This window comes from Agelaius phoeniceus, chromosome Z (genome assembly GCF_051311805.1).
Source record: "Agelaius phoeniceus isolate bAgePho1 chromosome Z, bAgePho1.hap1, whole genome shotgun sequence".
In the NCBI taxonomy this organism is placed as follows: Eukaryota; Metazoa; Chordata; class Aves; order Passeriformes; family Icteridae; genus Agelaius; species Agelaius phoeniceus.
In genome coordinates, this window is record NC_135303.1 from 65,207,742 (window position 1) to 65,222,539 (window position 14,798).

Here is a 14,798-nt window from a genome sequence, read left to right on the forward strand (position 1 = left end):
GAAACCATGCTGTAAAATAAATCATATGTGGTAAGCCATGCTGTAAAATACTAAATTCCAAGCTGCGTTACATCTCCACACTGAAAGGGTGGAGGCAGATGTGATTGATTTATGTATGGAAACTAGAATGATAGGGTTCTATCCTGTGTAGTAATGATTTTTGAGGGCAAGGTTGTTTTGACTTTCTGACTTCTACTACATTTTTACTATTAATGATAAAGTTATGTTAAACTTATCTAGAAACTTGCTACTTCTTCTTTAATTATTTTCCCATTTGCAGGAAATGTGCCTTGGATTAAGTACATGAAAACTTATGACAGTACTTTTTTTTTTTTTTTTTGCAAACAAGGATTTGTGAGACAGGACAGTTCATAAGACAATTGTTGGAAGTTTACTTCTTGACTTGTGTTCCTAGATCCTGTGCCTCTGAATATACTCTGTATTTAGACATAATGGTAAGGGAACAGGACAAAAGCAGTAAATGTCTCTACTGCTGCAGTTCCTTATACTGTATTACTAAATAGTGCAGGAACCAGATACTATTTCTTCATTAGGTAATATATGGAACTGAGAGTGAGGAAAGAGAAAATATAGCCCTATTCCTGCTAAAAAAAAACTAGCTTCAAGAATTGTAAGTGCACTTGTGTTTATATCTGTCCTCTTTAAATAACATTGTGCTACAGTTCCAGGCAAACCTCGGCTTGTGATTAGCCACACACAGATGAACACGGCTCTAATTCAGTGGCATCCTCCAGTGGAAACTTTTGGCCCGCTGCAGGGTTATCGCCTGAAGTTTGGTCGCAAAGACATGGATACCTTAACGACCATGGAGTTCTCAGAGAAGGAAGATCACTTCACGGCCACAGATATTCACAAAGGAGCTTCTTATGTCTTCAGGCTCTCAGCTAGAAATAAAGTGGGCTTTGGGGAGGAGATGGTTAAAGAGATTTCTGTTCCTGAAGAGGTACCCAGTGGATTTCCCCAAAATCTCCACTCGGAAAGCTCTACTTCTACATCAGTCCAATTAACTTGGCAGATGCCACTCTTGGCAGAAAGAAATGGCATTATCACCAAATATACCATCTTGTACAGAGATATCAATGTTGCTTACCAGCCAGTTGAACTCCCTGTTGTTCCTGCTGATACCACTATGACACTTTCTGGCCTAAAACCAGATACCACTTATGATGTAAAAGTACGTGCCCACACAAGCAAAGGGCCTGGTCCATATAGTCCAAGTGTCCAGTTCAGGACACTACCTGTGGATCAAGGTAGGATTTGTCTGCTTATGGCGTTGACCTTTAACGGAGTATCGGTCTTTGGATATCAGTGTATTTGAAGGTATAAAAAAAACTGACTGGCCCATTCATAAAAATAGGTTCATCAAACACAAAAGGTAAAGTATATAAATCTTAATATGTTTTGGATGCCTTAGAATTCAGTTGTCCCTTGCCAAGCAAGTTCTGGCTAACTTCTTCACAATATTTTCAGGTAAGGAAAATGTGTGTATTGAGTTGCACTAGATAAGAGTGAGAACGAGTTTAATTGTGATATTTAAATATGAACAAACAGGTAGGAGAATTGAATTCTTGGTGATTTCTGACCTAAATGGAAAGCTAATACTCCCAAGTAGCAGTGGAAAAATGAGAAGATCTAAGCTCCAAGATGTTGTTTATATACATTGTTTCTTTTTTTCCAGCAGTGTTTGCAAAAAATTTTCATGTTAAAGCAGTAATGAAGACTTCTGTTTTGCTGTCCTGGGAAATTCCAGAAAACTACAATTCAGCTTTGCCTTTCAAAGTAAGTTACTTTCCATTTGTACAAGAGAATATGTCAGAAACTAGACAATGCATTTACCTGATTAATTTGCTTGCTGAACATGAATCATGAATATGTATTGGGAGTATTGTTCTTTCTAAGATCACTAATTTTTTGTTCACCACTACAGTATTGTAAAGAAAACAGTGGAGAAAATATTTTTTTTCTTCTTTTTTTCTAGTCCTTTCAATAAAGAATGCAGTTGAGTGCCATTTTGGGTTTTGCCTCCTCAGTGTACAACAGCATGTTTTTGATTTGCAATTCTTTTACTCCACTAGCCATAGCTTTATCCAGATACAGAGACTCAGAGTAACATGCAGTCTTGCCTGGAATTTCTTCTGATTCATTCTTAATCACTTGTGTCATCTCAGGTAGTGGCAAGTGAAGAACAGTATTTTAGGAACTAAATGGTACAAAAACCTTTCTAAATAAGGTGTGTGAATGAAAAAATCAAGATACTTTTAACAAGAGTATCTTGCTATAAATTCTGGGTTCAAGAAAAGCTGCTTACTTTGAAAAAGTGAAATTGGATTTCAGAAGTGTTTACATTGCTTTATATTAATGTAAAGTTGGGTTTTTTTCTGAAATTGAGAAGCTTACTTTCAGTGGTGAATTCCATTCTGCTTTACACACTAAAATACCCAAATAAAATTAAATTTATTTATTTATTATTTAAATTTATAGGTAGTTTGATTCCTGAATTCAGTGTGACAGCATCATTTGCCCTCTCCTAATAACCAAAACTACTTTTGTTTATTAACTTAGATCCTTTATGATGATGGGAAAATGGAGGTTGATGGACGTGCTACTCAAAAGCTGATCACAAACTTGAAGCCAGAGACATCATATTCATTTGTCCTGACAAACAGAGGGAATAGTGCTGGGGGTCTTCAGCACAGAGTAACTGCAAAGACTGCCCCAGACGTGCTTCGCACAAAGCCAGTCTTCATTGGAAAGACCAACTTGGATGGCATGATAACTGTGGAACTTCCAGAAGTACCCTCAAACGAGAATATAAAGTGAGTGAATCAATGACATACCATTGTTTTTAGCTCCAGAGAGATGATCGTTCTCACTCTTGGTGTTCTACCATGGCTTTATTCTTTATAAGAGTACAGAGACTGCAGTACTCTGCAGTAGTATTTGACCTAATATCAGTGTAATATTTGATATAGTAAACTGGGAGGTGCTGTGGACTCTCTCAAGGGACAAGAGGCCTTACAGAAGGATACAGATAGATTGGAACACTGGGCAGTCATGAGTGGCATGAAAATTAAGAGCAAATGTCAAATTCTGTTATAAGGGTCCTTGAGTGCATTCAACAGGGTGCAACAAAGCTGATGGGATGACTGAAAGGAATATCCTGTAAGGAGCTGCTAAGGTTTTTGAGCTTGTCTAGTTTGCAGAAAAGAAGGCTAAGGACTGACCTCCTGCTCTTTACATCTTCCTGAGGAGGGGAAGTGAAGAGGGAGCTGCTGATCTCTTCTTACTGAGATCCATTTATAGAACATGAGGCAATGCCTCAGACCAGCATCAGGGGAGCTGCATCAGATGTATTAGGAAGCGTTTGTTTGCTATGAGTGTTTTCAACCTGGAAGAGGCTTCCTAGTCAGGTGGTTAATGTCCCAAGCATGTCAGTGTTTAAGAGGTATTTGGATGATGCCCTTAATTTGTTTTAACTTTTGGTCACCCCTGAAGTGGTGAGGTAATGGGAACAGATGATCACTGTATGTCAGTTCCAGCTAGAACTCTCAAGTTTGTCTCATAGCCGTATGTAAGACTTGTATAAAGACTGATTGTCCTTCAGTTTGCAGATTTTTCTCACAGTACTTTTGTGTTTCATCACAGACTGCAAAATGAGGGATGCAGAAAACCAGTTGTATTTTGAACAATTTATCATCTCAAAAAGAATGGATACCGATCAATGCTAACTACCCTGCTGTAGCTCCTTGATGTAGTCAGACTCAGTCACTCAAAAATTATATTGAGTTTTAAAGAATTGATGCTGCACTAAAATTAATTCAGATTAATTATTTCTGATAGTTTTTATCAGGATAAAAATACCTTGTCCTCTTCACTGGTCTTAGAAAGAAAACAAGAGATTTTGCTAAAAAGTTGGAAGTTTTCCAGAGGTTACATAGATTTTGGAAGGGAACAGGTGGTGTTTAAATTTAAACAGAAACAGGACTAAAGATCTGAGAGCACATGGTCAGCAGGGATTAGAAAGGTTAGACAATAAAGATTTGCCAGGAAAACATGAAGCTTGATACAACCAATAAGTGTTACTGCTCTGATTATAGTGATTCTTGTTGATCTGTAAGGTTCCCATATGTAATGTAAAGGAAATGGGGAGGAAAATGAGCCAGTCACTAAATGATGGGAATTCAGCTTTGTCTCCCTGGTGGATTTTTACAGCTTTCTAGAAAGCTGCCCCCTTTTTCATTACTGACTGAAGATTTTGAGGCAGGTAAGGTCAAGAAATAAATGACTTTGAAACATTAAAAGGATGAAAAACTGAAAAATGTAGTCATTATCATTAGATTGAGTAAGATGCGGTCAGTAACAAATGCAGCTAAGGAAGACTGAAGATGGAATGAGTCAAAAAAGATTTATGAGGCAGAGCATTCACAGAGAGAAAAATGTGCAGGATAGCTGATCTAACAGCAGCAGAAGATAGCACTGGAATAAAAGACAATTCCCTTCATTTTATATAGTGTAGGAAAGTTAAAGAGGCCAAGTGACATCAGAAAAGGTATATTAAATCTATAGGGTCCAACTGCCAATTTTGCAAATAATGTATCTCCTATTTTTGCATCTATTTTCTAAGATTTGATCAGGCTTGATAAAGTAAAAAAACAACAACAAAGATTGACTTGACCCTTGGAGCAAGCATACCAAAGCAAGTACTTACTGAACAGTAAGCCTGACCTGATGCTTGCCCCAATAAAATAAGTAAAATTATTCTTCATTAGTCTTTATATGGGAAGAACAATTTCATGTATTAGTCATGTTGACATTTTTAGACATGCTGCTCCTCTATTGGTACATTATATGCTGAGGATTGTCCCTAGCTTACAATGAAGTACTGAGAATTTTTCAATAATACTAATTACCCACAAAGTGAAACAGGTAATAGTTTGCTCTAATGTAGACTAGGTAATGAGATTGAGGGTAATGTTATAAAAGCCTTTGTAATATTTGTAATTAAGGAAGGTAGTATTTATCAACGTTTGATGGTGATACAGGATAGAAATTGGTGCAGAGCTCACCTTATGATTAGTAAAATAATCTCTTTTGCTCATCTCAAGGGAGCAAGTTCTTAATTTTTCTTTCTCTTAGTATTTTGGGCTATTTCCAAAGCAATTTTTATGTGTAAAGGACAGATCATGTTTCTCCAAATCTCTTACATCTTGGAAAAGTCTTAAGTAAAAACAGAGTTTTGTGGAAGTCTTTGGTCTCTCAAATACTCAGTAGATAAAACAAGATCGAAATAAACCCTTTATTTCTCACCCTCCTCCCTCCTCTCCCCCAGGAAAACCTCCAACCTAAAAAGAAACAAGCAAATTACAAAGTAAACTATAAAACATGTTTTTCAGGAGATGCTATATTTTGCACAACTCACTGAAAATCACAGAACTTTATTGTCCTTCACAATTTGCAGCACTGCATATTAGTGTGAAAATTTTCATCTGCTTATTCTTTCAGTTTAAAATACTCTGTGTACTGAAAGTCTTAGTAGGTTTTAAAAGTTACAAGAGAGAGACTTTCATGAGGGAAGTGAACAGAGTGGGAAAGTTACAATTACATGCTGGATGTTCTTTGATTGAAAAGAAAAATGTATGAACACTTGTTAGCTTAAAAAATAAAAAGATGAAGAAAAAGAAGAGGATAAGTATGTGTCTTTGATGTTTGAAAGACATAGAGGGGCAAGTTTTCATTTCTTTTTGTCTTGATTCTTAGACATCTGTTAAAGAAAGGGTATGTCAGTCAGTGTTTACTTGGATTTACAATTCAAAGTATTTTTAATAGACCAATGCAGGTTTAAAACCTGGGGACAACCAGCCTTACAGTTTTTAATGTTATTAAAAGATTATAAATAATATTGTCACCGTAAGAGTGCATGCCACAGATGTTTTTTGAAATACTGGAATACAGCAAGGGGACGCTAGTTAAAAATCTATGGGCAACACTGCTTTCCAGTGCTCCTGTTGGAGCTTAGCATTTCCACAGAAAACTTCCTCAAATTTCTTAACACAAATATTAATGAATACACATACTCTCTACAGGAGCTGAAAACCTACAGTTTTGTTACATTTCTTTTATGGGAAAGAGATTTAACTAAGAAGAGATCATTGAAATGGATCAATGGCTTGCAATGATATGGTAAAAATGATAGTTTAGTGTTGGCTTAGACTGACATGGTTTTGAGCCAGCATTTAGGCAGCTCCTTTTCTGTAGACTGTTAATTACTTAGGATTTTCAGCTGCATTTCATGAGTAAAATTAATAGTTTTGCAGAAGGTTGAATGGATTGTAAAAAAAAAGCAGACTGGAAGAGGAGATGGCCCATGAGACACTAAAATTATCTTCCATAATGAGACCCAGAAACACCTTAGTAAGCTTTTGTTACTAGAAACAAAGAAAATGTTTCTTTCCCTCTCCCCTGATATGGAGAGAGCTTGACTTTGTGACAAGTGTGTTTATCAAGAAGACATATACTACCCTGAATGTCCTGCTGTTATGATTCCACTGCTTCTTCCCTCACGTTAATGTGAAGTTATGGATCTGTCTGACACATATCCAGGCTTTGTGAAGTAAGCAATAAAAGTAGCAGATCTCCATCACACTAGAAAATATAATTTACTAGTCTCCATGGGTGGGGAGGAAGAAAATATTATTATGAAAATATTTCCAATATTATATATATAAAATTTGCAAAACCTAGATATAAAGAAGTATATATCAAGCTCTCTTACCTATGACTGTGAACAGGATACTTATGTAGATAGAGCTAATGGCATTTGATTGTCAAAAGGAAGGAGAGTATGGCTGCAGTGTATGTCCTCTTTGCTTTCTTTTCTCTTTATTATGATATTTGCATTAAAAAATACATTTTTTAAACCTACTATTTTGATTATACATTAAAATGGGAGAAGATAGGTTGGTAATTGAGATTTAAATATATGGTAATGTATTTCAATTTAGGGCTTTGGGGTTTTGTTTCAGTGTGATGGTGGCAGGGCACACATAACCTATGGTTCTTGTATTTCATGTCATAATTTTAGTACATTGTAATTAAAGTTTTTTATAAATATTTATATGTTTGCACAAAAAGGCAGGTGATTGGTGCCATTTGTTTGGCAAATGCTTTACAATTGATGTTATTTCAAGAGTGTGAACATTTACAGCTATGTCTGGAAGACTGCAGTGACATATTAATGTGCAGAAGTTTATTGTCAACATACCACTTTTCTCTTTAGTTCCTCTGAACAGACCCGCTCCATCAATTTATCTGTTCCTCTTCATTCACCTTCTCTTTTGTCCAACTTTGTCATTTACAGAGGCTATTACATAGTTATTGTGCCTTTGAAGAGGTCTCGTGGAAAGTTTATCAAACCATGGGAGAGTCCAGATGAAATGGAATTAGATGAGGTACTGTATATGGTTTGGGTTTTTTTCTTCTCCTTTAGTAAAGAAGCAGACTTTCTACTTTTAGGTAATTAACTCACCAGTTTTAAAAGTTTTGTCAGGATGCTTTATATTTATATTTGTGTTAGCCTGTGGAGACTAAAACAAAAATTCAGATTACTTAAATGAGAAGACAGTAAAGACATTAAGTTGAAGTAAAGAGCACAGTGTCTTATATTTGTTGACAGTGATATTTTATTTTTTTTCTATTGTAAAGAGTGATGCAAAAGTGCAGGAGGTGAAATGACTTGTCAGCAAAAGCCTAATCACCAACAATATGAACTGTAATAAAGGTCTGGTTCATTACAGGGGTGTTTACTAAGTCTGTAACAAATGCTAAATTGCAATTTGCACCTCAGTTTAACATTTGACCTTCTGGTGGTGTTTTTACACCATTGTCATATACTGTAATACTTCTAGTGAGACGTAGTCTCCATTCCACCAACAGTTTGTGATCAGAAATAAATGCATGAACAAGGAAGGAAAGAGCAACATTGTGTCATCGTCTGAAACTGTAAATGACCTTAATCCAAGGGGAGGAATTACTTTCATTTTAGAAATAAACCCAGCAATGTTAGAAATCAATTCAGTATATTATTGATATAGTAATAATTCCAGGAAATTCACCCCCATTTTCTGTTTTACTGAAGGAAGGTATAGCTCATGCAAACTTGTCCTTCTTCTTTCAATCTGTAAATCTGTAGTAGTGCTAATTTTTGTGATTTTAAAACTCTTTCAAGGGCCCCCTATGAGAGACTTTTACAAAAAACAGGTGGTGGTGTTATTATTGTTCTCATTGTATTTGGCCAAAATTTTAGATAATATTCAAATGCTGTGGTACTTTTTACATGTCTGCAATTCAAAGACCAGAATCAGGTTTTTTCACTCCTGATAGAGTGTTCTTTTGACTGTATCAATTTATTTTTCTATTTTCTCTTGGTGGATTCAAGAGATTTATGTTACAGAGCTAACCACCATATGCTTCTCCATAACACAGTTAGTGGGAAGTGTTGATCACCTGCAAGCAAGCATAAATGTTCTTTTCTCTCCTGCCATTGACAAAATGGATATAAATTTCAAATTTTGCCCCAAAATATAGGGAAAATAAAGATCTTCACCAAACTAACAGTGTTGCGGAAAGTGCTCAAAATATCAATGCAATTATTTCAGTCCTTGTCACAACAACAGGTAAATCCTTAATCAGAATATTAAAAACAACTGTTCAGAGGAAGGCATGATGGCTAACTGATTCACCCCTATGTTTCTTCTTGACCAGTTTCATTTATGTGGTCATCTCTCTTCATTCAATTGCAGCAATGGCTTGCTTTGATCTATTAACTTCTTCCCTTTAAAAGAACTTTGATTGTAAATGCCATCGGCTCATGATCATAGTCATAGGTGACATCAAATACAGTTAAACAGTAAAACTCTGACAGCCACATCTATACAGTAATGGAAACTGATTGAGTATTACCACCCACTTTTAACATCCAAAGGCTGTAGTCACATTCAGCAGCATTAATAGATTAAAGGATAGGTGCCAGATGACATTGAACTTTCTGGCAATAGAATTCTATGGTTCCTGCTGATTTTCATAACAAAGGGTCATTTTAATCATCCTGCAAGTTGTGCTGCCTTAGTCGGTATAACAGATTGATAAAGAACATTTATTAATTCAGAAATATTTGTGTCAGGATGGGTTGTTTCCCACCTCTATTGATATAACTGAGACCACATTGTAGAATTAATGATGGAAGAAATAAGATATGCATTGACTGGAAAATGAAGTTATTTCTGATAAAGAACTAAACACCTTGATATATCTTTTACAATTGCCACCAATACATATAGCAAGAGCTGAGCAGAAAAAAACATTAAAAGCAGGCAGCAACTGCATATCATGCTAACTCATTCAGGTTCTATTACTTAAAAAACTGGTATTCTTCCAGCTTTGGAAAGTATTCATTTTGTCAAGTGTGCTATTCCTGACAAGTTTGTGAACACAGTGCCACAATAAATACATTTGGAAAAAAGTAATAACAACAACAACACCCACACGCACAAAAAACAACCAAAAAAGCCAACAACAAAAAAAAACCACCCCCAAAAAAACCCAACCAACCAAAAAAATCAACCAACCAAAAAAAAAAAAAAAACAAAACAAAAAACACCACCAAACAAAAACAAACTAACAAACAAAAAGAAACAAAAACCCCAAACAAACCAAAAAGTAAAAAACCACACCACCACCCCTTCAAAAAAACACTACTCAAAACACTACTCTCTGAGCAAATAGTTCCTGATGATCAAGTGAGGATACATATTTATATTTTTAGTATAGTCTCAGATATGTGTCTGGTATCAGAATTGGTTGGGTAATAGATATTTCAAAGAACTATGTTCCAAATAGTTTTCGTAGATTGTCAGAAGGAAAGTATTTGCTAATAAAACAGCTCTTGAGTATAACTCCATTGCATAACTGAGCAGCCCAAAAAGACTCTTCATCCTTATTTATTATTGTAGTTGCCTAATCTTCCTGCTCCTTGAACCTCAGCTCTGAAAGAAACTAAGATAGTTTTAAAATAGCAGATAATGAACTAGATGTTTGGTATCTGAAAAAAAAATTATTAGAGATACAGTCCTTTTTTACTAACTCAAAATTTCTCTTTTTAATATCATGAGGTTTAGTGACTTTAAATAGACACATCATGCAAATAAATGAAAAGAAAAAAAATTATGATTTGCAGTATTACCTACTAGGATTACTTTAGATCTGTAAGCAGTAAAACCTAAATAAAGATTGCCATGTTAAGTCTTAAATGAATTCAGTAATTTTATTGAACTCATTGAAGTCTTAAATAAAATCAGTAATTTTATTGAAATCTCCTGCTGTAAACTCCTAAGTTTACAATAGGAGATAGATGAACAAGTAATGATATTTGGCAACAACGCCATTTCCTTATGAAACATTAATGAGGCTGGAGGTCTACTCAGTTATGTGTAATCAATGTTACAAAGTTTTTATCTACACACAAACACACCTAAGTTAACTGGCCTTAGGTGATGTATGACTACCTTTGAAAAGTTTAACTAATTTTATTTGTCTCAGGCTAACTAACTTTTAGCATTCCTAGCCAAAACTCAGTTCCTGATCACTGTAATACTATACTTCATCTTTCCATTTTCTTACAATATATATTTTTTCTGTTACTATTTCAAATGCAAGAATTATCAAGATCAAACATTTTTCTTTGCCTCACAATCTTAATCTAATTTTGATGGCTATACTCTTACCGTCCTTTGACATTTTATTATGAGTTATTTATAATCTAAATTGTAAATACACTGTAATCTGGAAACATATGATAAAGAACAATGAATTTAATTGAGGCAGACACACAACTTTAATTCCAGTGGAAGAGGTGCATCAGTTAGCCTTGGGGATAGCACAAGCCATACACCTCTACTAGAGCTGTTTTGTTTGTGGCTCCTGGCTTTAAGCTAGCGTGCACTCTTACTACCCCAACACTTAGCTTCATGTTTTGGCAGACTTCCAGGTAGCCAGTGCTCAGCCCTCTGCATAGGCATTGTTATAAAATGTGGCATCATACAGAGATAAACTTTTCATAGTGCTTCTCTCAGCAGATCCTGTATGGGCTGATCTAACCTGGAACAAACTTTGATTATTCCCTGCCTCATGTTCTGCATTTAGTAACTCTTCCCCGGGCATAGGAAGCTACCAACAGATGTGAGAGTCACCTTCAATAAAGCAGCTAAATAGAAATCTCTTCAATATTACAGTTCTCTTCTGCCCTCATTTTTATACGACGCAAATAGACTCTAGCTGCTCATTAAACTGTTTAGGAAGAATGAAAGAGAAATATGGACTGCTGATTGGAATAGTGTCCTTGAGTAATGAATAATGATTTCTAGTCTCAAATTACGGCCAGTTCTTTTTTTGCTCAGGGGATCCATTGCACTGTACCAGCTTTTGTATCATGGCATTGAAATTGATAAAGGTAAATGAATGTAAAATCTCTGCAACAGGGCACAGACACAGCATTAGAGCTGGAAAGCAGTTTACTGCATAGATGTTTGAAGGTATAAAATCCAAATGCCCTCAATGTTAAGGAAGCCTGGATTCAAGTGGCACAACTTGCTTTCATATGTATCTGTAGCCTTAAATTTAGTGAGTGAGAAAGGTTATCAAATTATTCAGTATTAAAAGCTCCTTTCTGAGTAGCAGAGTGAATATTAGGTTGCTTTACATGCATTGCAATTGTTAATTGTGTAATTGCAAAATACAAGATACCGTGAAGGGAGACAAAAAGGTGTGGTCACTAAGCTGTGGCCTAAATAAAGAGTGCATTGAAGATGGCGAAGGGCCTTGAGGGGAAGCCATATGTGGAGTGGCTGAGATCACTTGGTTTATTCAGCCTGGTGGAGGAGACTGAGGAGAGACTCCATTGCAGTTACAACTTCCTTGTGAGGGGAGGTGGAGGGGCAGGCACGGATCTCTTCACTCGGTGGTGACCAGAGACAGGACCCGAGGGAATGGTCTGAAGTTCTGTTAGGGGAGGTTTGGGATGGATATTAGGAAAAGAATCTTCACCCACGGCGGGTTGGTCACTGGAACAGCTCCCCAGGGAAGTGATCACAGCACCAGCATGACAGAGTTCAGTGTTCTCAGGCACAGGGAATGACTTTTGGGACTGTCCTGTGCCAAGCCAGGACTTGGACTCAATGATCCTTGAGGGTCTCTTCCAACTCAGCATATTCTGTGATTCCATGATTCTGTGGAGAACTTCCCTGACTAAATGTACTTTGAAATTAATATATATAGTTAAGATTGGATTTTAGTATCTTTTTTTTTATCTACTTTTCACTCCAGAGATTTGTCTCCTTCTCCTTCTCTAGAAATGAATTTTGTGCTAATCTGCTGTATTAGAAGTATTAGTGTGCTGAAAAGACTAAACTACTTAGAAAAATTTGTGATTTAACTATAAGACTACAGGACATCGTATAAGTTTCATAAGCAAAAAACAAAGGGAATCACAAAGAGACCTTAGAAGTCATAATTTATCACACAAAACAAGTTCAGACTCCTTGTAATCAAATCAGACTAATTTTTGTGGAATACCAGTATATGTAAAGCAAAAAAAAGGTATTGAAGAAGCATTTGTCTGATTTAATAAGTAATTCATCAACAGATTATACTAGCTGAGATTAAGTTCCTTTATTAGTAAGTGTATGTTTTCCAAGTTTGAGCCTATCATCTAATCTTGTACTGATGTAAATTTTAGCTTTGTTTATCAGAAGAAGTGATTCAGTCATCGTTCCTGGAGGTATTTAAAAAGATGTGTAGTTTTGGCAATTAGGGACATGGTTTAAGGGTGGACATGGCAATGTTAGATTATTGGCTGGAATCAGTCTTAGAGGCCCTTTTCAATGTAATTGATTTTATGATTCTATTCTATGACTCAATATAGAGATAGATGATAGATAGATAGATAGATAGATAGATAGATGGATAGATAGATAGATAGATAGATAGATAGATAGATAGATAGATAGATAGATAATATGTAATATGTTATGTGTATTTTTATGTCCCCAGAGAAAATAGATTTTCTTATCCTCTCCCAACCTCCTCCTAGACACAACAGTATCTAAAAATTGTTTTATGTTTGTAGTCTGAGTGCTGCAATTGCCTCCTAATATTTTATCCTGACAAGAATGTCAAGAATTTGGAAGATTTTGCAATTGATTTAGTGGTACTGATATATCCCATGAAATGTGGATAAATTGGTTTTTTGTAGTTCTTGGTCATGCATTAAATTTTCTCATTACACTGTCAATAAGTTACGTTAAAATTGTTTACAGTTATCTTTCTGTTCATGCTTGCTCTCTCTCTCCCCCCCCCTTTCTTTTCCCTTCCTTCATTTTAAAGCTGCTTAAGGAGATAGCTAGGAAACGCAGAAGCATTCGTCTTGGGAGGGAAGTTGAATTAAAGCCATATATTGCAGCTCACTTTGAAGTTCTTCCCACGGAATTCACATTGGGGGATAAGAAGCATTATGGTGGATTTGAGAATAAGCAACTGCAGAGTGGTCAAGAATATGTCTTCTTTGTATTGGCTGTAATGGAGCACTCAGAATCTGTAAGTTAGTTCTATATCTAAATTACCTTACACAATCATGGAAGCATTTTTTCAACGCTTATTCCACTTCCCTAAAGCTTTTTTTTAATATTACACGTCAGACCATCTTTAAAGTGAGTGTTTCCTTACTCAATGCCCATTAATTCCTTGAACTCTCCTGTTCTGTTTGCACCTTTGTGTATTACTTCAGTGTATAACTGAAACCTAAGAGTCACCTTTTATTGGCTGTGTCATGATCCTTTGAAAATTACATTGTGTATATTTTTGACCATGGACACAGCTTCTGAGACATGATCTTTACAGCAGCATCTTTCTCTATGTATTTAAAAGAATTTAAAAGCTGTCTTTTGATGCTACCAGTGAATAATGGTATAGGATATACAGGGTTCTTGGAAAGATCCATTGAACTAGAGACATGCACAGCTACCCTCTTTAGCTGCAGTCATTCCATAACAATTTCTGTAAATTGTTAGAAAGTTAGAAAATAATTCAATAGTAGGGAAAATTCCTAAAAAAAAAAAAAAACTAGAAAATGAGCTGTCATTTCTCTTTACACAATTCATTTTGTAGTCACATCCATTTATGCATGAATTAACCTAATGCATTTAATGTATTAAAAAAGAAGAAAAAAAAAGACAGATGTAAGACTTTTGAAAGATGCAATACACATTAGCATTTTAACATACAGTGTGTAATACAGTATGTTTCTAATTTGTAACTTAACCTGACAGGTACATTTGCAGATTCAATCACTTGAAAATCCAACACCAATAATCTGAATTCTAGTCAAATGCTTGCAGTGTATAACGCTGCAATTGCTTTCTTGGTGTCAATGAAATGTGCCTACTTAAGCACAATGAGGAGGTAGTTCCACTTTGAATACTTTTAGACACGTAGCTTCATTTGAAAATAAAGTGCCTCCTGCAAGCTCTAACATAAATCAAAAGTTCTCTTTTCACTTTTTGACATGGGCTGCATAGACAGATAATTCTGAAGGTGTTGCATCACAAAGGTTCAGATTGGAGAAGGTAGACAGCTTTTTACTATAAATTAAAGAGGCCATAAATCTGTATGTTATAAATTACCTGTACTAAAATGCATCTTTTCAATATAAAGTGCAGTTTCTTGTGTTT

The 14,798-nt window shown here is 35.5% G+C and overlaps 1 protein-coding gene across 48 annotated transcripts in view; it reads left to right on the forward strand.

The window, feature by feature from the left end:
* Positions 1–14,798, forward strand: part of PTPRD (protein tyrosine phosphatase receptor type D) — a 1,163,353-nt gene that overhangs the window by 1,052,961 nt on the left and 95,594 nt on the right. For 19 of the 48 annotated variants that reach the window (XM_077171994.1, XM_077171996.1, XM_077171995.1 and 16 more), the window contains 5 exons: positions 684–1,271; positions 1,700–1,800; positions 2,584–2,837; positions 7,379–7,469; positions 13,456–13,665. In XM_077171994.1, coding sequence (XP_077028109.1) covers positions 684–1,271; positions 1,700–1,800; positions 2,584–2,837; positions 7,379–7,469; positions 13,456–13,665 — 1,244 coding nt within the window. The remainder of the gene's footprint in view (positions 1–683; positions 1,272–1,699; positions 1,801–2,583; positions 2,838–7,378; positions 7,470–13,455; positions 13,666–14,798) is intronic. The other 29 variants (XM_077172001.1, XM_077172018.1, XM_077172003.1 and 26 more) reach the window with 3 other exon arrangements.